The following is a 23,817-nucleotide window of genomic DNA, read 5'->3' as shown; positions in this document are numbered from 1 at the left end:
TCTTTCTCAAGCTGAGAGCAGCACAGTACTGTTAAAACTTCTGCTTCTGATCTCTGTACAAATAAATGAGCCGAAACAAATAAAAGCCAGTTCACAAGAGACTTCCAAGACATCTGGTGGAGTTATTTTTCTAAGTAATTAGACCAAGTGGTGGTGTAATTCCCAAATGAAACGTACCTTCTTGTTTAGCATCCTGCTATTTCTCAGAGCCATCAAAACTGCTGTTTTGATTTTTGAAGTAAGTTTCCCTTCTCTCCTTGCATGTTACTCCAACTCAATTGATTACCAGTCTTTCCAAATTGGAACAATCATATCTTTGATTTCCTCTAGATAATAGTTCAAGTTTTTAAGCTTTGCTTCCAGCCCCCATGAATGCCACTGTATTTCCAATACTGACTGAGGAAGGATGAGGCTCTGGGCTTTTTATTTCTTTCTTTTCCTTGCTAACATACTGTTCTCCATCATACGGGGCTCTGTGGAGCAGGTGAAAAATATAACAGAATAATAGCCAGGTGCTTTCTATGGATGAATACCTTGCTCTAAACTGTGCGTACATGTACTTTCTCCTTCCTTCATAGAATCATGCTAGAAGATGATTAATTAATTTTTTTCTTTTTTCTTTTTTCTATTTTCCCCCAGATCTCCCCATGAAAAACCCTATTCTAGGAACAACCCATATATTTTTCAGCACTTTCTCGAAATTATGGTTCTTAGTCTGTACCTAAAATACAGAACAACCACTCAGAATCTGTGACACTAGAGAAGTGAACAAAGGGGTAGATTAGGCTAAGGAAAAATTCTCTATTTCTTGTGCAAGGCCCTTATGGTTTTTGGCTCAGATGAGAGTAGAACCCTCTACAAATCACATTTTACTAACTGACCAGGATGCGGACACTACCTCTGTGCTATGACAGCTACTGCTCAGTATTGCCAGTTGCAGAATTCACAACTGTATCAGGAGTAAAGAAAAGTAGCTGCCATATGAATAGCTGCTAGATTACAAAGGTCGGCTTGATATGAAGCATTTTAATTCTCATGACATAATGGAAACTCACCAGAGGTTTCATCTACTCTCTCATCCACCACGTGGTCCTTCTGATGAACCCATTCGCTGTTGCACTTAAAATAGATCTGTGTGGCTGGGCTTGCTTTGCAGTACAGATTCACAGGCTTGTTTTTCACTATGTAAGCTTCTTCGGGTTCAATGAGAAAGTGGGGCAATGGCTCTGGAGGATCAGAAGGAAAAGTTTCTGGAAGTTCATGAAAAAAATCATCATCTGCAAAAAAAGAAAAAAGAAGGGCAAATGAAACAACCAAAATTCAGCTGTCAAAGATTCACAAGTACTTCCTGATCATGCTTTTCAAATAAAAGGTTATCGTAGACAGAGTAAATGCACTGCTGTTTGCAGACTAGAATAATTTTTTCTTTACATCCTCAGTTCTCCTTTCTCTATGTGGTGTGACAGCGATCTGCACATTCACATGACTGGGAACGGCCCTTTGTTATCATCACCAGCAACACAAGCAATAAAACATTATGTTAGCACTTGGGAGAGTTGACTCAAAAACTGTAAAACGAAATAATAGAAACTTTTGAAGGCTTCAAGGTCACACTTTACTATTGTGACTTATCACTGTGTTTAATCAAGTGAATGCACAGAGCAAGTATAGGCTGAGGATGTAACAAATAGGAAATAACGCCTTTCATTTTAGATGAACAATTTTAAATTTTCTTTAAGAGCAGAAGATTAAATGCACGTCCAGTCTATGCCTCTTTGTTCAGCATTCAGACTGTTGTGAAGACTGTTAATGAGAGTGTCAAGCTGTATTTAATGTATTTGGTTTGTGGCACCATCGTCTGTGCTGTTCCCACCATGGAGAGGATGCAGGAGCTGCAACACAGGCCACGGCAGCTGTGAGAGGGTGAAACTTTGGCCCAGTGAAACCCATGCTATAGATTTAAGGAACCTGTGCACCTCCCTGGAGCTGCTTGTCATGAGTAAATTCAGTGCAAGAAGTCTGAAGAAGAAGGAAGAGTCCAAATAAACAGAAGGAATCACTGAAAACACCCAACCCACGTACCTTCCTTCTCTCGCTCCCCTCTTCACAAATCTCTCTTTCAAGCCCTTCTGCCCCTTTCTGCTTAGTATTTATACACCAGAAAACACCAATTTGGTGGAGATAGCATCATTTCAGTTGAGAACAACCCCGTCCCACTCACTTGCTGTCAATGCATGCAAGAATTAGGGGAGGGTGGGGCCGGGTGAGATCGCCAAATGGTGACAGATCTTTCAGCAATAAGCTCGATGGTCCTGAGAGCTCTACTCAACCTCCTCCTTTCTGCCTCTGCAGCAGTTATCACCATTAACAGCGATGGACGTTGCTAGTGAGCAATGAAACAGCACAGAACATCAAACCAAAAGTCCTGCAGGAGGCTGGCTATCTCCTCCCTGCCAGTCTTCATGAAGACAAAATGCCAGGCAGCTCCTTCCCCTACCTAGGACATGCCCAGAATTACAGGGAAGGCTTTTCTTCTAGCCATAGCATTGCAGAATGATGAGAAAGAGCAGTGACAGAAAAGGAAATGGGATGAGAAGGAAGCTGGCTGCCCAGGGAGAAACCTGTACAGTAAGAGACTTTGTAAGCCTCTTGAACTGCTTAGGAATATAGCGTAAGTTCACCTTTGTTCACATCAATTCTAATTGTCTACCATTTTTTCCCTATTTTAATGAGCTTGTTTCATTGCCACATCACTCCTTCAGAAATAACACAATGGAGCTGTTAAATGTACGAAGAAAGGATCACTAAATACAGCCTGGTATTTTTCTAGAAAAGAGAACATCTGTGACATACAATAACAATTCCGTTTCCATCTCCAGCGCTCCAAATAGTTCAATTTAATATTTAACACTTTCCTTCCTTCCTCTTTCTCTTTCCATTCCGACCACTTCAGACACCCTTTCTGCAGTCCTCTGTCCACTTCTCATTAGGTACTTCTTCCTTGCTCTGTTCTGCTCTCCGGTTCATCCCAAAGGGAATGATGATATTCAGTGAGCAATGCAACACGACATTTGGTTTCCTGACAAAGAAACATGCCTGAACTGAAGCAAAAGGGTTTCCAGCATTCTGCCTGTAACTCCCCACTTTTCCACTGCTTCCCTCCCTCACACACTTTGCTCCACAGCCACATGCAGCATAGCAACATTAGAGATGAATCATTTCCCCTGAATAGCCACAGGATGTATCTTTTTCTTCTGGTCATTTAATTGCAAATCAGGAGCAGACAGATGGAAACTAACAAAGCACACATATGTTTCATAATTAAACAAGTACTGCTTCACTAATTTCTGGTGACTGGAAGAATAAATGTATTTATTTTCACCTCTAGATTTCAGCACATTACTAAAGCAATACTTCTGCTGCCTAACCAATTAACTGCATCTTAGCAAAGATGTAAATAGAAAGTCTAAAAGGAAGAAGAGAGCTGCAGAAAAGACAGAGGTATGAGTTTGCTAGCTGCATTCAAATTGTTGGAAAAGTGTATTCCGACAAGCAAATAAACAGGACCCAATCCAAGTCGCATGTTGGTGGATTACAGGTAAAACACAGGCTGTTCATTTGGAGTGGGATTTGGAACTAAATTCAGATAAAATTTTGTGTTTTATTAAAATGGAATTATATATTGTTAGATGATGTTTGCAGCAATGTGAATTATAATGGTAGTGTATTACATATAAATTATTCTGAAAGATCAAACACATTTACTTCTGAAAACATCAATACAGAATACTTGAAAATGCTCAGAATTTTGTCAACTCTCTACAAAGCAAGCTTTCAGCAGAACTTAAAGTCATTTAATTAATTTGTGCTTTCATTAAGCCATGTTTCCAATGATTTTATAAATCCTTCCATCAAAGTTTCTCCTGACCAGTTCAGCATGGGCCATTCCTCCGTCCAAAAGAGCACTGACTTAGTTTTCTGAGGAATTACTGTGTTGCAACTACTGGCCCAGTGGGTCTGTTTCTATAGAGCAGGTGGAGGTCAGCTCTCACAGTGTACTCCTTCTCTATACAAGGGGATAAATCTTATCTGAGAGTATGATCTCAGTCTCCTGATGATTCTCTCTGATTATTTAAAATTTTTATCTCCCAATTGGTCAATAGGGAAGCAAGATTTATATTGCTCTTATTGAACTGTGCTAAAGAGGTACACAATTTTTCCTCTGCCTGGAGGAAACAAGCAAACTTGACGGCCAATCATTCTGTCATGGCTTCTTCACAACCTTGATCAAATAGAAACACAAGTCATGCACATTCTCCCCTCTTATAACAAATCCCCTTTTGTGCTCAGCAACTTTGAGCTGCAAGTTTACTTCTGCAATATGTCACATTCATCTTTATTTTCACATAATAAAGTGTACAGCCCATCTGTTGTTATTGACTGATTTATGTTAGCAAGACAAAAGACCTGATTAATGGTACTACTAAACTGATTTCACTTATGCAATTCATTCATATTAAGAGAGTAAATTTTAAAAAGTCCTTTTAATCTATAAATTTAATTTGGATTTTTTATTTTAGTTGCTGGCCTGAATACAGATGTGCTTTTCTATGTGCCTTCTGTAGTATCTGACAATTATAAATATATTTTAAGTGCAAATGAAATGCAAAATCTATAGGAATAGGTAAAGTGTTACTGAAATCAGCACTGAAGCTGGCACGGAATGATGCACATAGAAATTTTAGTTTAATTTTAGTTTAATTTTCTATGAAGCTAAAACAAACCTTTTTCTAAGCAAGAGCCTTTTGATGTCAATGTCTTTATTCTTTTCATGCACTTGTTTGTAAAACTGTATGTATTTTAGCTCTTCAAGCATAACAAGTGGAAAAAGAGATTTTATAGTACACTTTCCTTTTTATGGACCAGTATCCCTGTTCTAATCTGTGGCAGGAAAATATTGTGTTTCATACACCAATCTATTCATCTCTAGATCACTAGTTTTATTACTATATATCGAGATTTAATTCTCATCAGCCCAGTGTATAACTCACTATATTTCTGAACTGCGAGACTTACACTATTATTGCTTAGATCATAATAGATAGGACCATTATCTCCTCGCATGAGACCTGCAGCAAATTCTTCTCAAATGGAATTCACTTCAGAATGAGTCAAGAGCAATTTAAAATGAATGGCTGTGAAGCTAATTCCATTTGCATTTGGATGCCCATCACTCGGCAAGATCATTCCCTGTGCGTTGCAAGGAAGGCAGCCGGAGCTAACTGTATGGATGGGATTTCTGTTTGGTTTTTAATGTTATGATTAAAAGCTTTCTAGAGCAACGAGTATTGTTTACTGTGAGATTAACAGCAGGTGCTAGCTTGGTAAGACAGCTTTCTCAGGATGGAGGCAACGGTTGTTTTACAGTGCACGTAAAAAAACAGAAAGGGACAAATTGTTCAATTCTAAGTCCTATGGTCCCAGAATTTTCTTAATTCGCAGGAAGAGTATGCAATATCATGCTGCCACCAGATGGGAAGCATGAAAGCAAAAATCCTGCACACAATACAGCGTGCTTCCACCTTATAGCCCATTTATGTTGCCTGAACTAGAAACTTTGCCATGAAAATTAAGCCAAACAGCATGAGAAGTGGGAGAAAAAGGACTTCTTCAAAGATGCAATGAGATGCTATGTGTAAGCAAGAAGCAAGTTGATGGAGAGAATTACTGCCCTGTCAGAGGTCCCTCTTGTCCCTATCCCATCCCAGGAGCCTACTGAAAAGAGAAAGCGTATTTCCCTCCTTATCCTATGAAGGAACAGGAGAAGGTGGCTTTCTCAGCACCTTATACTCTGTCAGCCCCGCACCAAACTGATGGCAAGGATGGCAAACTATGAGGCACTCGCACCTTATTCTTCAGTATCTCATAGAAGAAAGATTTCACCAAAAAGCCTGGGAAGATTACAGTTTTATAACAGCATCATATTTAGCCAGCCTGTAAGGGAAGAGGATTGAGAGAGCATTCAATGAAATGGGTGAGTTCTGTTCAGAAACAAAATAAATAAATATGAAAGAGAAGAATGAACTTCTCCTGCACCCACAAGGGCTCAGTGCAGACAATCCTACCTGGCTTGAATGACACCTCCTCAGAAAGACAAACGCAAACTCTGCATGGTATAGAATGAAAACCATTAACACTGAGCAGTCATGTGTAGATCAGGAGGCTGCTGGGCAGGAGTCTGCTCTCAACACAGGTACAAAACAAAACTCAAATACATCCTTTCTTTTCTTCTTTTACCCTCACCAAAGGAAGCAACTTCAGTACAGGGCCAGGAAGCAATGTGCAATCTATTGTCAGGCACAGGTGCCAACCTGGAGCCCTTTCTAAAGCCAGGGCATGGTTATCTGTGGCATCTGAAATACTGCATTTTTAGTTCAACTTGAGTAAAGGAAAGAGGTTTCTTTTATCTGATGATAGGCCTCCTATACTGAACATAATGAATACATGAATAAATAAATAAAATCTAAGCTACCAGAAATCTGATGCAGTAATACTTTTCATTTTATCCACCTTATCTTGACCAGCCTTTCTCAGAAAGCTGGGGAGAGCTGAAAGAGAACAGAGAGCATAATCTTTCTTGTGTGACATCAGCACACAGCTTGACGTTGCATGAGCTAAGGCTGAGAGTTCAAGAATTGGAAAGCTGGAAGCTGCAGAAGCAAGAGGAGCCTATGTACTCCTGCTGGCTTGCAGAACTGCAGTGAACAGGACTGCTCTCATTGCACGCTTCACTCCATTTTCCTGTTTCATATGAATGGAGCATGGTCAGATATAAAACCCATGGCAAAGGACAATGAAACAGTAAAGTTATCACTCTGACATGCCTAATGCGGACACCCTGCACAACTGGGTTACCTACAGCAATCAGCTTGTGCCCTGTTACCTCTTCCTTGGCCATACATTCTCTTTTCCTCCCACATTGATGCTTAGCCCGGTAGAACTGTACTGATGGTGATCAAGTCATATCTGATTTGTATTTTTTAGTTGGTTGCACTAAAGGGTGTGTACTAGCTTTATAAAGCAATGCACAAGTTATGTATCATTGCCTGGCGAAATGCATCTTCCTCCAGTTCATTTAATTCATAATTATAATTAAATTTACTATTTTTCCTGAGGCCAATGACAGTTTTATCATCACTCAGATCAGAGGCAATCCAAAGACAGAATGCGTCCTCAAAATGATTCTTGCAGCTTTCTGTAAGAGACAGAGCTCTTTGTTGATCATGTTGCTAATCTAGTAGACATGGGTGCAGACACAGACATGACATTTAAGGTGCTGTAACCAGATCTTTACTGTTGCCTTGAGACAAACTCCATCAGACTATAAGCTGCTGCACAAACATACAGGGGATGGCACAGGTATTTGTTAGCATTGGACTCAGTATAGGAAAAAGCCAGAACAGAGTGCAATTTCACACAAGGCACTGAAACTACTTTCTGCAGAATAAGAAAAGCAACAAGTCATTCTTTATGCAATGGGGTTTATAATAAGTGTTGTAAGTACAAGAAATCTAATGCAGTAATCTGCATATTGTGTTAATTATGAAGCTTCTAGTGGAAACTTTGCTCTTGTGCTTTTACAGAGCTATTGGACTGGGTTGGTTTGGTTACATCACCAAGGCTAACAAATATGCAGCATCTGAAAACAAAATAGGGCTTGTAAACAATAAATGGCATCAGTGAAATTTCTTCGTAACTTTTCATGTGGAAGATTGCTCTCCTTTGTCCTGTTCTTCTCTCTTTCCAATTCTTTCAAACTAATAAAAGATTCATATTTTAAAAAAAGTAAGCAGGTTGAGGAGTGTTTCAGAAACTTTATCACCCTTTGTCATATAATAAAAATGCAAAGAGTAACAAGAGGTGTTAGTTCACTGAGTGCATATGCTGTATTCTTTAAGTGTGAGCTCTAGGCATTTACCCTACTTAGAAAACTGCCAGGGCTCTGTTGGACATGGTGGTGCTTGTAGAGCTCATGCAGTTGGGGCTGCATGCTCCAGTTTTCTATTCTGTATTATGAGTACAATATACAAAATATACAATATACAATATGCAGGGCCAGATAGTGTCTGCAAACTGAACGCATTTTTCCTTTTGGATTCTACTCAGCAATGAGTTTGCATGATAGCATGAGATTCCTTCCCAACCACCTGCAAAGCAAAAGTCTGATTTGAAACATTTCTGCCCCAGTTGCCATTAGCAGTCATAATGGTTGACACAGGGTCAAAAAATCACTAAACCTCTAAGGAGCATCATTTCCTCTTTAGTGTTAGACTTCGCTTTTCTTTGACACATTAGTCCTGAAGCAGCTTCAGGCTCTTGACCTCTCCTTTAACCCTGATAACTAATTAAAGATGGACAAGGCTTAAGCTAAAATACTTTTCGTTAAATCTATTCATTCTCAAGTCCCCTTCAGGCACCCTTTATCACACAGACAGGGCCCAACATATTTACATGAAGATGAAACTAGGTGCCTCATACAATAATACAAAAAATCTTTTTACAAGTCCTAACTTAACCTTTGTGGTGAGAAGGTAGAAGGCATTTTATAGCCCATAAAATATATCCTCAGCTCATAGTGGAAACAAGATTCTGGGGCATAGTCCAAAGCATACAGTTCAAGAAAAATCTGAGGATAATTAACTCTATGTATTTGTGGAATTAAAAGTTCTGATACAGATTCCTCATCTGACTGCTATGTTAACAGTCTAAACAGTGTCTTGAGTACAACAAAAACCAAAGAAGATTCTTAGTGCTTTTTCATGCCCTGGAAGCAACAGCAGAACTCAGACTGGAGAGTCATGAGCTGTAGGCAAACAGGGCTAGTGGTAAATCATAGCATCAGCACAACTTGGTTTAATATAAATCAACCCATGTAAAACGTTTTGTTTCTGGCTAGGGCACATGAAAAGAGTTCAGCACTGTCAGCTTGAGAAATGATCTATAACTGGATGCAATACACTGCAAATTCTTTCTTTTTATGCTGCTTCATATTAATAATTAAGCTTGCTTCTTGCATCAGTGTGTTAGGGTTAAGATGTCAGTCCTTTGGTTTTAGCAAGAATGGCTATTTATATCCTTACTGTTCCAATTATTGAAACTGCTGCAGAGCTCTGCTTCCAGATTTCTAATGCTTTCAGTGTTATCATATTTCTCAGTGAAGACTGATGATCAACACCTCATGATTAATAAAACTGCAGTCTAGTGGGATGGGTCCTGATTGCATGAGATATCTGAAGTGCGCAGTTAATTAAATAAGCAAGATCACTCCACCCCAGAGAAACACAGGACACTTGCCCATGCCTCAAATAACTGCTCAGTCAGCTGGCATTCTGGTTGAGGCATTGAACTGAGACCAGGGAATGGATACTCTTGTGCAACCATGAGGAAATCTGTCCTGGCAGGTTGAAGGTCCCATCTGCAAAATGGATGCATCAGCCTAACAGCTAGCACTGTAATGCAGTACACCTTCACAACTGAGTGCACAATGCAGCATTCAGGTTCTTTCCTCAAAATGTATCCAAAAATGCCTCAATCAACATCATTTACTAAACAGCCAGCAGCAGTTATACAGAGGACTACAATTGAAGTTATGTTTACAGAACCACTAGGAAATATACCCCAGCTATTTTGGAGCCAGTGATAGGTACAGAAGGTACCAAGTTTTTCTCTGTGCCCTTGCAGTAACCTCTTGCTTTCATGTTGGTCTCTTTCTGCACCCATGGTGCAACTCAGGTGCAGGTCTTGGAGCAGGAGTCTGATCTCAGGTGCTCAGAAGAGCTCTCTCCATGCGATAGAGGAGTCCTGATGGGACCACCGTTCTGAGACTTAACACTAATCCTCGTCATGAATATCTACTGATTAACTATTTTCTTCCTTGGATCTAAATGGTATTATTATTGGTGTAGTGCTAGTTACCTAATTTCATCCACAGCCAACTTCTCAAGAACCATAAAATATTTTGTAGGAGGCTGATTTATCCCAGCAGAAGTCTAAATTGAATTAGAAATCCATTAGCTAAATTCTGAGCAAGGGTTCCTAGGGAGAAAGAGAAGGGGAGTGAAGTAAATTGGGAATCTGAGTACAAGATGTGGAAAAAAAAAAAAAAAAAAAGGAAAAAAGTCCTTAGAGAACTAGGAAAAGAAAACAAAAAAATAGACAAATATAATCTTTTTGAATTAAGCACGTTGGTATATAGGCAGCCATATGGAAGAATGCAGATTGTTTCCTAGCATCAGACATATGACTCAGATATTAATTTATTTATTTTGACTAGCAATTGGCTTTGTAAATACATGGGACTTTGTAAGCAGATGAAAAGTAAAGGCCTGTCATGCTCACATTCATGCAAATAACAACAGATTGTGTGTGCTATATATACTAGTAACGCCAATAATAAGGTGTTCAACCAAATCTTAATACAAAATAATCAACTGCATTCCTTCCCCTGGCAGAAAATGAAAGCAAGAGAGACTTATTACTTTGAGAACCCACAAGATGATTGAATCCACTAGGGTCCTCCATGCAGAGCCAGTTTATTCAAGGGGATTCATAGACAATGTCCTCCTCTGAGCACATTTATTGACAGGAAAGTAAATCCTTTCCTCTGCCCTACCACCAGCAGCTTCAGCATATGAAAGCAAGTGGAAGAAGAATGCAGCTAGTTCACTTAGATTAACACCCTGTCATTTTCTAAACTCGCTGACACTCACTTCCTTAGACTTGTTGATTTCTTACTCTGAAATTCATAAACAATTGAAAAAAATAATTGTAAAACTTTAAACAGCAACATGAGACAGCAAGCCTCTGGCTCTTTCTTTATCCCCACCTCAATCTACGACCCAAGTGCCTGCAAAGCATGAAGTGCCCTTCTGTCATTAGGAGTGTGCAAGATAGTTCAAACTGAAGTTGCTGACACTAATGATGTCAAACACGCAGTGCCAATAGGATGCCCTGACAAGAGTTGAGACTTTTTCTGGATCACAGTGCGTGAAACCTCAGTACCAGCAAAACATGCAGTCACCTTTCTTATCCACCACCCCACCCTTTGCTTCCAAATTTTTCCAGGTTCACTCCACAGCCACTAAAAGATAGAATGAACAAAGAAAAGAAAAGGACAGGAAACCTTCTAAACACTCAGTAACCAGCACTACAATGAAATGATGGTAAATTAGAGAAACCCTTAGTAAGTACTGAGAACAGATGCAACACCTATATTTTGTGGAATGGCAGACAGCTCTGGTGTGCAGAGACTGGCATCCTAAGGTTAATTCCCGGATCTTGCTTCTCTTTCTCATCTGTAAACAGTTTCTTGTCTGCTGCATTCATTTTTAATGTACAGTTCTTACCCACAGAGATAGCTACCTCTCCATACGCCAACAGAAAATGCCACTGATATTGGAATGTCAGCTCATGAAAAGACAATAAGAGTTGCTACCAAGATGTTTTTCATCTCAGTACTGTTAATGGGTTTGAAACAACATTGAAGCATTCCAAAACTGGAATTACAGATCAGATACTCATATTACTGACTTTCCTTGACAGTACCCATAGCTGAAATCATACATACAGAAAGGGAAAGAAAAGGCTGCCTGAGGTATTTCTAACTTGACCAACTCTAGCAGCAGGGAATAAGAAATGCTAGATATAAAATGATATGATGTGGTATGAATGCCAGATAAAACTGGGAAATATCTAGCTCTGTTTTGTAGATGACAAAGGTGCTAACACACTTGAGAGTGCTTGGGCCCATGTTATTTAGCCAGAGTTAGAAGTGCATCACTAGTATAGGGACATATGGTAATTTATACCTGCCACTGATTTCTGTGTCTAAAAAAAAACAAAAAACAAAAAAACAAAAAAAAAAAAAAAAGAAAAAAGAAAAAAAAAAATCAGTACTGTTCATTAATAGCTCACATTATTACAAGAAGTTGCAGGTTTTTTTTCTACCACTACCTAGTACAAAAATGTAAATCCTTGATGTCTATACTCTCAGCATATACAACTCTGCTGCCTGAGCCAGAGCCTTGGTCCTCACAAAAACAGAAGGAATATCTTTGGATTTGATTTTTAAAATATTGACCTAGGTTCAGAAAGACAACAGAGCAATGCCAATGAACGAATCCAAAACAAAAAGAAGGAATGTCAAGGAATAAAGGAAATACAATTCATCTGCAGGCTTTTCTGGACATGTTTTGTATTGCTATATGCTATTTATTTATCAGTGCTTCTGAGCAGGTAGATCCAAGCTGAGGAGCAATGAATCAGTGTTCTAATCTCCCTCCCCATCATCCCCAGCCTTTTTCAAGGAAGCTGATATTCAACCTCAGCTGAATCTGTCGAGTTCTGGTCATAAATGCCATCACTAGAAAAACACAGATCTAAGCTAAGCATAAGACATAAATACATTAATCCTGCCTTCTGCTTCCTCATGTCCAATCTTCTTTGCCACCGTTCTTGGTTTTCTGCCATATCATTTATCCCTTATTTAATCCTCTCCTTTCTATCCTCAACGCCCTCTACCTTTTTGATTTTCCCATCTTCTCTCCATCCTTTTTTCTTCTTGAGCTCAACCAACTTTACTAGTCAGGAATTCCACTATGTTCCTACAGATGCAAAATCTTCATAGGCAAGAAGACAGAAAATGATATAGATAGGAGGTTGCGTAAAAGCTAACATCTAACTTAAGTATTTCTATTTACACTCACAACTCTCAGAATAACTAACTGCTACATTTCTTTTACTCATATTCATACAAAATCCATCCATCCACACAGTAGTAATTGTAGTATTCAAAGAAACTAATAAGGCAAGAGTCAATCCTGTGTTATCCTTGAGTCTGACCAGATACTACTGTTTAAAGTGGTTCTGCAGTTATAGAGCTTTTACTAGTTATTTGGCTTAAATGTCACAAGCCAATTTTGACATTAGGTAATCTCGTTCAGCAGGTTTCTGGTTTGTGACCAGAAGAACACAATTTTGTTAAATCAAACATCTGTAAATACGTAGTAAATAGTCATGTTCTGTGATTGACAAATCACAAACATTGGAACAGAAAGGGTAGAAAATGTATAGCATCTATTATTAGACACAATATGTGAGGATATTACTCTAAAAAAAAAAGTCACTTGTACTCGTTCAGTCTTACCCTCTGAGTCACATTTTTCTTTGAAGAGGTAAAGTGACAGCATACAAGCAAATATCTAAATTAAAGCAGCAGCTGTGCACTTGGGTAGTAATTGTATGCAAGAAACCTCAGAAGCTCTCTGTTAATATTTAAAGCGAGGGATGTATTTTGGTTAGATTCTCACTGTACATGGAACTGATGCCAAAACACATTATAGCGCAGCTGAAAACAGGTACTGTAAGAGCAAGACAGTCAGCATTTTGCCTCGGGAGCCTGGGCTGTCGCTTCCTGTTAATGAACATAACCTCTGTTAACTGTGCTGCTTCATTCCCAAGGCCACTGCTGCTGTTTGGTAACGTAACATTCTCACCCTATGCTCACTCAACAGAAGACTCTTTCCATCAGTATAAATTTAATCTGAATCCATTAAAAAAGCCACAAACCACTATTACATTCATCTCTGTTGGTATGCTAAAGTAACACTGCTTCACGTGATGACTGCCTTGGAGCTGCAGCTGAGTTTTAAGTGACTACACAGAGCGGTTGAGGTTGGTAGGGATCTCTAGGTCCATCTGCTCCAGCTCCAGCCCCTGCTCCAACTGGATGTCTAATACCATGGTAGATTTAGAGTAGATAGAAAGAATTTCATTACTGTGTGGGCAGTGAGACTCTGGAACAGGTTGCTCATTGGGGTTGTGAATGCCCCCTCCCTGGAAGCATTCAAGGCCAGGCTGGATGGGGCTTTCAGCAACCTGGTCTAGAGGGAGGTATCCCTGCCTAGAGCAGGGGTATTGGAGCTAGATGATCTTAAAGGTCCTTTCCAACCCAAACCATTCTATGATTCTTTGATCAGCCTAGGCAGATTTTGCCAAACTCCAACGAAGTGACTCCACAGCCTCTCTGGGCAACCTCTTCTGACACCTGCACAGGCATGTTTCCCTCCAGGATCCTCCTTGCCATTCTGGAAAACCTGCACCCTGGCCAGATGAGCAGAAATCCCAGTCTGAAAGGAGTCTGGGTTTGGTACTGCCCCCAATGCAGAGACAACCAATCACCAACCTGTTTGCCCACTGCACTTTATACAGCAGCTTCTGCCTAGTCCTGTGGATCTCCCCTATGGCACCCCGCAGATTATGTCATCTGCAAGCTTGTCAAGATGTCCCGTGCCATCCCTGCTGCCTCTACACTGCTCACAGCCACCACTGCTGTCTTGCAGATTGAGGCTTTATATTTCCCTAGCCTGCTACCCCCAGGTGAAAAAATGTCATTGCCCCAAGGATATGCTTAATGCATGTACAGATGATCTTGGATGTGAAAGGAGAGGAGTAGCAGCAGGAGCAGAGAACAAGTTGCTGTACATGACAGTTCATTTCTGGATAGCTAAGGAGATTAATGCCTTCACCTGCTGCTCATGCATTACTGTCCACAGCCATACAGAGATGAAATGCTGTCATGTAAAGCAACTTGCTCTTCATTGCTCAAGCGGAGAGAGCTCATGCAGCAATCGCTCTGCTGAACCCTGAGCCCTGGTGCACAGAGTTTAATTAAGGAAAGCATAAATATGAAACACATTTTGTCTTTAAATAACACACTGTAAATGCTACATCCCCAAACAACCTGATGAAAAGTGTAAGAACTGACAAAGCCATAAACTATCGTAGTATGGCTAGCAGCAGTCAGCTACAAAATGAGTCTTCTTTATCTTTGTTAAATGACCAACATCAAAGATTATTGTCCAGATCTTTCTTCATATTTGTTCCACTTCCCTTGGCTGCTATTACTGCTCTAATCATTTGCCATTTCTAATATCTCCTTACAAATATGAAAATAACGGTTCCCCAGACACCTTTTCTGAAATTTGTATTTGTAGGCATAAATTAGGTACAGGGAAAAAAAGAAAAAGCTAGGTGCAAAATAGACACATCAAGCAGTTTCTGCATGTGCATAGTACTCCTGTGCCAGAAAACCTGTCCATCTTCCCATCAGCAGTGGTCTCTTATTCCTCATACATCACAAAAAGAAAGATGCTATTAATTTATTTATTTATTTGAAATTAAGTCAGTAATTTACAGGTCATGCCTGAGCTTGTATTATTGGTTTTGCAGCTGCTTTCACTGTTGTCAACTATTGCCCTCATCAAGAAAAGCATTGATCTCATTACTTGGCACAATTTTCTCAAATTACCTACTACTCGCCTTATTGTTCCATCAGCTGTATTATCCACTTTTTCTTGTTGTTGTTCCTCTGCTTCAGCTTCCTTATCTTATGTGTGACTCAGTTTTCCACTTCTTATGTATATTTGTCAGTCACAAACTCCATAAACGCCCATTTACACAACTGTTTATGTACACTAGCAACCTTACAGAGAGGATGCAGAAGGGCTAATCACTGTGACTCTGACACAGCTGTGGATTTTGATACGCTGTGAGCTGGGAAAAATAAAATCCTTCCCATCTACTGTACATGTTGGCATTTCTACGAAGAAAAGCTGCAGCATCTTCAGTTTCCTCTGCATGTGGGACATTATGGGACCTTAGAAGACATATGGGCAAAGGGATTTTATGCTCTCTGGGCCTCTTCATTTATCATTCATTGCCTTTACTTTATTGCCTTTAAACTCCAAGAGCTGAGAGAGGATAAACAACATGAAAGGGCTATCAGATAGGTAACAGCTCTTCAGCCAAATCCATCTGTCTGAACTTGACTATTGTTGTGAAAAACACATCATTGTAATTATTCGTTATACAGACATCCTCCCCATATTCAGTTTGCTGACCATGCTTCACCCAGGAGGAGTGACCCGAATAAAGGAAAAAGAAGAGAGAAGGCATATGAAAGCTGGAGAAAATTAGCATGCAGTAAGCTATTTTTTTCCATCAATTTTCTCATCTCCTTTTATTAACAGATTTGTTTTTGAAGCAATTATACACGTTCAATCCATTTGTGGCATCTCTTTGCTTGCCTCCTGACACAACCATTATTACGACTGTCACAACTGAACAGCTGACAGCTAGAGAAAAGCAGTTCTTCAGTGTCCTGGTGCTGCCAGTCAATACCAGTGGAATAGCAACACAGCCTGTGAGTTACCTATTATTTTTCTTCCTAGCGGCTGTGTTGAGAACTGTTCATGCTTCATTCAGGAGAGCCAGGGAAGATGGAAGATGATCTTCCTGTGATCCCCAGACCATATACTGGCAGCAACTGCTGAGATTTCATATTCTTGTCTATCCAGAACATGCTGTGATTTGTGTTAAGTTCTCAGAAATCCCCATTAAAACCATGGCCAGGACCCAGTGCATCTCTGAAATTATTCAGGAAAATGCCAGTGAATGTATAGCACTGCTGATCCCATTGCTGTGTAGTAAGCAGAGTATGCTCCAAGGTTTGCTGAACTAAGCGCAGCCCAGCTGCTTGGATGGATTTCCCCCCTGTGGAGAGGGAAAATTGGCAAAGCCGTCCATTAATATGAAGAACTGGTGAGAGCAGGCCGGGAGTGCCAGCACTATTTTTCAATCATACATCATTACGAGATGGTTGATTATCATTGCTGTAAAGCATACTGTGTGCTGACTAGATCAATTTTGCCAGGAAATGGGAAAGTGCGCTCCATTACAGCTCCCAGCAGCTGTGTCCCACATTGCAATGATATCTCAATTCTCAATGCAAGGTTATGCCAGGTGGGAGTCTGGCAGTGGCCTCGCAGCCACTGTGCCCTCCAGTCTCAGTCAGCCCAAAGTTAGGCACAGACAAGACGATTTCCCCTCTTGCACAAGTGAGTCCAGCCTCAAAGAACAGCACACTGTCCTGAGGGGAAGGGAATTGAGCTCCACAACAAATGAATGCATGGGCTTTACAAGGTCAATCCCAGTTCTGCCATGGATGACTTGAGCATCCACAGGTGAGCCATTCGGTCTATATGATCACAACTGTGATTGTTTTTTCACTCTGCCTGTATTTTACCTGTTAATATTTTGAAGTCTTACAAAGACCTTTCACTAGATTCCTGCTCTATCTAAACAGAGTGAGCTTAGCCAGGAAGCTAAAGCCTTGGCTATGTGCAAATGGCAGCTTCCCAAAAATCACAGAATTTAGGCACAGATGCAACAAAGTGCTTACTTACACTTCTAGTAGGAAAGCACTTGACCTTCTGCCGGTAATGAGTTTATGACTTTGATCAAAGAACCTTTTCTTTCTGAGACAGTGCAAACAAAGTGATTAATGTATGAGTTTATTTTAATATGAGCCCTTCAAGAAATTTGGCCTGTGGGTGTCAGACCATTTCCTCCTCATTACGGAGTAAGATGGATGCATTACACTTCTCTTTCAGCTAAATCTGCATCTACATCACCATTTGAATTATATTTGCAGGCACTGCACCACTGTAATCTGTGTGGTTAATAGAAGCAACGAATACGAGTCAGGTTTGTCTTCAGTACGCTGTGTGTTGACCCTGGATATTTTGCTTCCATCACTAAACCTGAATCAAACCCTGTTCCTTCACTAGTATTTGTAGTAAGGGCACCTAAGAGGAACACAGACTGAGGTGTGTCTGGGTACTCAACAGCCGGAAACAGCCATGGATTCACTGAAATAGCACACAGAAGCTGGGTTTGGTGGTAGTCATGATCCTTTTAGCATTTTTCCAGTGATTCTCTCAACTTTAAGCATTTCTTTTTTCCATCATCAGCATGTAATTGTACCATAGAGAATACCATCTAGAACTGCCATCTCTCCAAATGGCCATAATTTCCTATTGCTCTGAAAGGGACAAAGGTTATAATTTACCCACTGTTAGGTTGCTACTTTGAGAACAGTTTTCTCCTGTTATTTTCAAGAGGACTAGAGGACTGAGAATACAGTTAATTTCCAAAAAAAAAAAAAAAAGAAAAGGCAACTTTTCTGGAAATAATGAAGGAATTGGTCACACTGAAAGAGAGCACCATAGTACAGCCTGTCACTAGTCTTTTAATTTCAAGGGGTAGTGGCAGCAGTTTTGAGAAATAGAAGACATTTGTAGCTGTGGAGTGAGGACAGAAGGGCATTATAGAGAGACAAGGGGAGTCAGTGCACATGTGAATCTATGTGTCCAAGCAAAAGAAGGCAAGCGGCATGAGAAATCAATCAAAGCACACAGACACAGTAAAAAAAAAAACCTGTGACAACTCCTTTGATATCAGCTTAATCTGATCCTAAACCAGAATGGCAAAATGTCTTGCCCATAATAACAGGGTTATTAATTTGGGGTGGCAAGAGTTAAACTCATCTGCATAGCAAGAACTTCCCTACCTTGACAAGCATAGCTTTGTGAACTGAAGTCTAAATATCCTGCATTTATAACCCTTGATAGGGGATAACCGTACTACATTTCAGTCTAAATTACAGACATCTATACTGTGCCTTGGCTCCATTTTTACATAGACTTATATTTTCCTACTAGAATTACTCCATGAAAAAGAATATATAAAAAAATATATTATTCAAAAAATGTAGTTACACAGCATAAAACATCTTTTCTAACTTGCTCTGGTGTTCTCAAACAGCTCCGCTCCTTTTCCTCCAGCAGAAATGAGCTTTTGTGCAGTCAGATGAATCCCTACACATCTCTTGGCTACTGTAAGACACTGTCTTGTACCCATTGAGGAGCTATTCCAAGGTCTCACAATAATATGTCCATCAATCAGGCTGAGCAGCAAGGGAGATTTTCTGCCTGGTTATTCATAAAGTCACAGCTGACCAAGAGCAAAGCCTTATCTCACAAGCAGTGCATATCTCTGTGGTATGCTCTTTGTATAACAGCAGAGGATGAGATTGAATATGTAATAAAGTTGTGCTTTCTGGAAGGGAACTGTAGAATGAATAACTTGTAAGAAAAATTTATCCTAATAAATTCCTTTGCTGGGCAAATCTGTAGTCTATCAAGAATAAAACCAAAACTTCAATAACCCATCCGTGCCTCAAATATTTCCATCAAATGACAGTTCTGAAAGTAAATGATATAATGCAAGTGCTAAGCTACTTTTCTCATCAAAGAAAGAAGTACATGAAAACATGGGACTTCAAAACTGCTAAAAAACCAAGTGCATGCTGTGCTATCATAAAATAACCTGAATTCTTCCTTCTGCCCTTCTAAAAGCACTTTTGTGTGTTAATTTATCTTACTGTGATTCTAAGAGTTAGATTTTCTCAAGATCTTAAGAGATGAAACACTAGTCTTTAAAAGCAACACAATAAACTGGTTTTACCCTCACTGCATCTTTTTGATCAGTAAGTTACCAAAACTCCACTTTCTGATGTTCTCACAGTAACAGTAACAGTATTACTTATGTGTTCAGTTTGAGTTAGTTTATTTCAGCCTACCAAACAAAATATATCAGTAATCAATATATACAGTGCAAAATCCTATAGCCTTAGGTAACATCTGGAAAAGATTTTTTCCAAAATCTTTCTATTCTGCCCTGCTTTCACTTGCTTCCCTTGCAGATATTTCAGTGTGATGAAGCAGTGGTTTGGAATCAGGTTGAACAAAGGGCCCATGGCACAGTCACATCTCAGCCACATTAAAAATGCTCCTTCATTCCTCAGTCTGCCAATAGTTGAGTTTTTCACCTGTCCCACATCAGTGCTGTGCTATAGATTGTAGAAATTTCAGTATTGACTGGGAGAGACATAATTTGCTCTGGAAAAGACATAAGAGAGATAAGAGCTTTAGAAGAACTGTATTAAAAATAAGGAGTGAAAAAGATAACAAACACCACACAACCAAGCCTCCCAGGCTATTAATGTATTCTAAATAGATTAATAAAATCTAATGAATTCCAAATTCTTACATCTCAGAGCCTACATTTGACGTGAATTCCTTTGGGAAAAGCTATTCTGACACCAAGACTAAACAGGAGTAAGCAAAGACTGATGGTGTTCACCAGTTCTCAGGGCTGCTTGTTTTTACACCTGTTTATGAAACCATTCTATATATAGTTCAGTCTTTCTCTCCTCAGAAAATTGCTACCTATGCTTTGGTGAAGATGTTTTGGAGAAGATAGCTTACTACTTTCTGTCACCATCTCTTTAACTACTTGTACCCTTACCAACACCCCTGTCTGTATCTTCTCAGTCTTAGACACCAGTGATTCCAGTCAATGAAGAGACAATGTCACCTGTGGGATTTCAGGCTGACATTAACAGTATGATATTCATTTCATGTAGGAAGACAGCCTTGGTTAATGCTTTAGGTTACATCATTTCAACATTGTGCTGTCCTGAAAACAAGGCATGAAGAACCAGGCCTTCAGGAGCTCCACATGACATGTCAGTCACCATCAGCAGAGCAAGCTTTTCAATGCCAGCTGAAGACCTTGTCCCTGGAGGAGTGCAGGGGAAATTCACCATAACTGAGGCAAGAAATGTGAAGCTTTTAGGGTGAGAAGAGTATTCATGAATGAACTGCGACAGGAAATCATTTCAGCTTTTCTTCCACACCAAAATGTCTGCTTAGTTTCATGTCTTAAGACATAAAATGTGTAATGTAAACACTGCAGTAAACATGCCTACCTTTGCACACACAGACAAATATTTGTACATTTGCTGCCAACATGTTTAGGCACTGGTTTTGATGATACATCTCCTGTCAACAGAGATATAATTAAACTGTTTTCCATCTATTGAGTAGTCAGTACGCTACCTGCTATAGCTATTTCCTAAAGCCTGTAGCAGTCTACCCACATAATCATGTAAAAGTTTTGCCAGTGATGCTTGTTGTATAATGCTAATTTTCTTTGTGCTTACTAAGAGAAATTGCTATTGACTGCTTTCATTAGGAAACTATTGACCCTTATCCACTGGAGCATCCTGGAAAAGAAATTCACTAAATGCACCCATATTTCATTTTCTGAACATCAAGGTAGAAAAGTCATGCTGAAGGATATGGTTTATTTAGTCCAAAATTAAAATTTTATAGGCTACATTACCTAAAGTAAATTGCTTAATATATTCAGTGGAACAGCTGCTTTCTAAGTGTTCGGTTTACAAGTTTTCATGGGCTAAACTACACTAAACAATAGAATACTATTGCTAACACAGTAGACTTCCAGGAGATCAGATATGCTACACCTACATTTAAGAGGCAAAATTTAGTTTCAGCAAAGTAGTAATTTTCAATGCACTCAATGCAGAAGAATATCACAGCTTTCCCAATTTAATGTTCCTTTAGAAATAGCTTTCTAAATATATATTTAACATCATCATGAACTACATAGTCAAGAGAAGTGTAACAGATTTGTTGTATTCACATTTGCCACTTACTCATAATTATATCAGAACACAAAGAACATAGATACAGTATGCCCTAAAGTTTTGAATCTTGCATCCAGAATCAGTTCTTTTACTCTCAGAGAATGTCCCATACAGATACATCTCTGTAACACAGAACAGTTTTGTCAATTTTGGACTTGATGTTGTAGTTCAGGACACATCTTGACTAATGCAGAAAAGCACTTTAGAAAATTGGGACATAGCAACACTGCCATAAAAAGAGGTGCCTGCATCCCTACCGTCTATCTCCTGTGCATCTCTGCAAATTCTTTCAAGCTGTGCTGAAGGAAGCAACATCAAATTCAGTAATTAATGCCAATGGCACATGCTATTCGCTAACACCTCACAAGTGAAACTCAATCTGAGCCATGCAATAACTTCCAGAACCATGTAACAAATTTATTTGTTGCAAGTTTCATTTTTTGCCCAACTTCTACTGCCTGACCTATTTCCTTGATTACAAGCAACAAGACAAGCCAAAAACACTCACTCTATGCTAGTCCACTTTCATCAGCTGTTCTTCTGAGTTAATTTATTTCTCTTTTAAACAAACATACAAATGGAAAACAATAAGAGAACACCATGTGTTTAGTAGGAAGCTGTACAGCAAACTCTAAGAGGCATATAATATTTTATCACACATTTGGCAAAAGTCTTTCCAGACTGTCCCCTATTAAATTCAATCTTTTAATAGTTTTGATATTCAAAAATATATGTGGAGTTCTTTATTAATTCATTTCCAATGGTGAAATCATTTTGTCGAAGTCAAGTCAATCTGTAAACCAAAACAGTCAATTTCCACACTACACTGATGTAATATCTATAGAAAATCACATACCACCAACCTATTTTACATGCAACAATTGTGACAGGAATTTTTATGTGAATGGCAGAGACACATGCTAGAAGCTATAAGCCTGATTATATTAATTAATCACGTTATATCAAATTAATCACATTAAGATTGATTTTCACATTACAAACTTTTACATGTGTGTCTGTGTGGCTGTACTATTGATGTAATTATTGTTTATTAGCTCTATTCTGGTAGTGTTCAAGTACTACAATAAGAATGAAGCCCAAACACACTGTGCAAACACCTATTAAATCTTACTGTGCTGGCACACATAGAGTCCCTAAAGACAAAGATGGGAAAAAAACAGAACAAAGCAGTGAAAATAGTAGATCCACTTTTGATTGTTGTCTTTTCTTCATTCCAAAATGCTTCACCATTTCCTTGAATGTGAAATCTTTGATAATTTCAGCACCACACTTCTTGCAATAAAATAAACTACTGGCTTTTACTACCGTATAATTATTTTTCACTCTTTCTTGTCACTGCCATTACTTAAAAATGCAAAGCCTTCTGGGATTATTAAAGCAGGCGTTAGCTATCTCTGTACCCATCCAGCTCCATAATGACCTTTATTAATCACATCTCTCTCCTCGGCACTCATTACACAAACGCATTGAGCTCTGCCTCCTCTCTTGATGTAAGCACAGGCACCTAATGCTGCAGCCTTGCACCCACATCCAAATTTCCCTCACTCTAGCACACTGCACCAACACATTTGTCACATCACAGGCGATACCTCCAGCATCTCTTCTAGGGAACAAGTCTTCACCGATGCACTTGTGCAGCCCTACAGGCACACCGAGTGCCTCTGCATAGCTTCAGCATTGAGGCAATGTGAATAAGCAGGCTAGCTTAGTAATTTCTTTCCCAAAATGCTAAGGGATTAAAATACGTGAAGTTCAAATTCCCAACCCACCAGGCAGCAGCCTAAAAAGTGCTGACCGTGCTGGCAGGGTTGCAGGGCTGAACCGTTTTGTTCAGAAAGGAGAGCACCAAATATAGGGCACAGCCATTTATTAAGCTGGTCCCATCCATCTATTAAGCTGCCTTCTTTCACAGGCAACCTTCCTTTGAATAATGGTCATAACATCATCACACCCACTAGGTTCACCTGACAGCATGCAGGGAGGTTTCATCTGTTAACATTTAGGTGTTTCTCTGAGATCCTTCCATAAAAGTTGCCCTAGGAATCCCATGTGTGGTGGCAGCAATCAGAAGAATGATTGCTATGGTGCTACTTCCAGTATTGATCTGTACAAAAACTTTACAGATTTCAATAGGGTACCCAGAAGCAGTCCAGCTGTTGTGTTGCTCCTGATCAGGGATTTGTGAGCTCCTGGAAACAGCTGTAGAAAATCTTTATGGTGTGCACCATTTCCTAAGATAAACCACTGAGAAAAGGATTTATTTGAACTTTTTCAAATATTTAAAGTAAAAAAAAAAAAAAAAAGCCCTGCACTGTAGAGGAAGT

At 39.4% G+C, this 23,817-nt stretch overlaps 1 protein-coding gene across 1 annotated transcript in view; it reads right to left on the bottom strand.

Annotated features, from left to right (window-relative positions):
- Positions 1-23,817, bottom strand: part of UNC5C (unc-5 netrin receptor C) — a 231,651-nt gene that overhangs the window by 78,340 nt on the left and 129,494 nt on the right. The window contains exon 2 of the mRNA XM_042812571.1: positions 1,056-1,277. Coding sequence (XP_042668505.1) covers positions 1,056-1,277 — 222 coding nt within the window. The remainder of the gene's footprint in view (positions 1-1,055; positions 1,278-23,817) is intronic.

Source organism: Centrocercus urophasianus, unplaced genomic scaffold (assembly GCF_019232065.1).
Source record: "Centrocercus urophasianus isolate 14NV4802_14NV808 unplaced genomic scaffold, USGS_Curo_1.0 seq_13, whole genome shotgun sequence".
Taxonomy (NCBI): domain Eukaryota; kingdom Metazoa; phylum Chordata; class Aves; order Galliformes; family Phasianidae; genus Centrocercus; species Centrocercus urophasianus.
The sequence above is the reverse complement of the archived record's forward strand: the minus strand, read 5'-3'. Positions and strand labels throughout refer to the sequence as shown.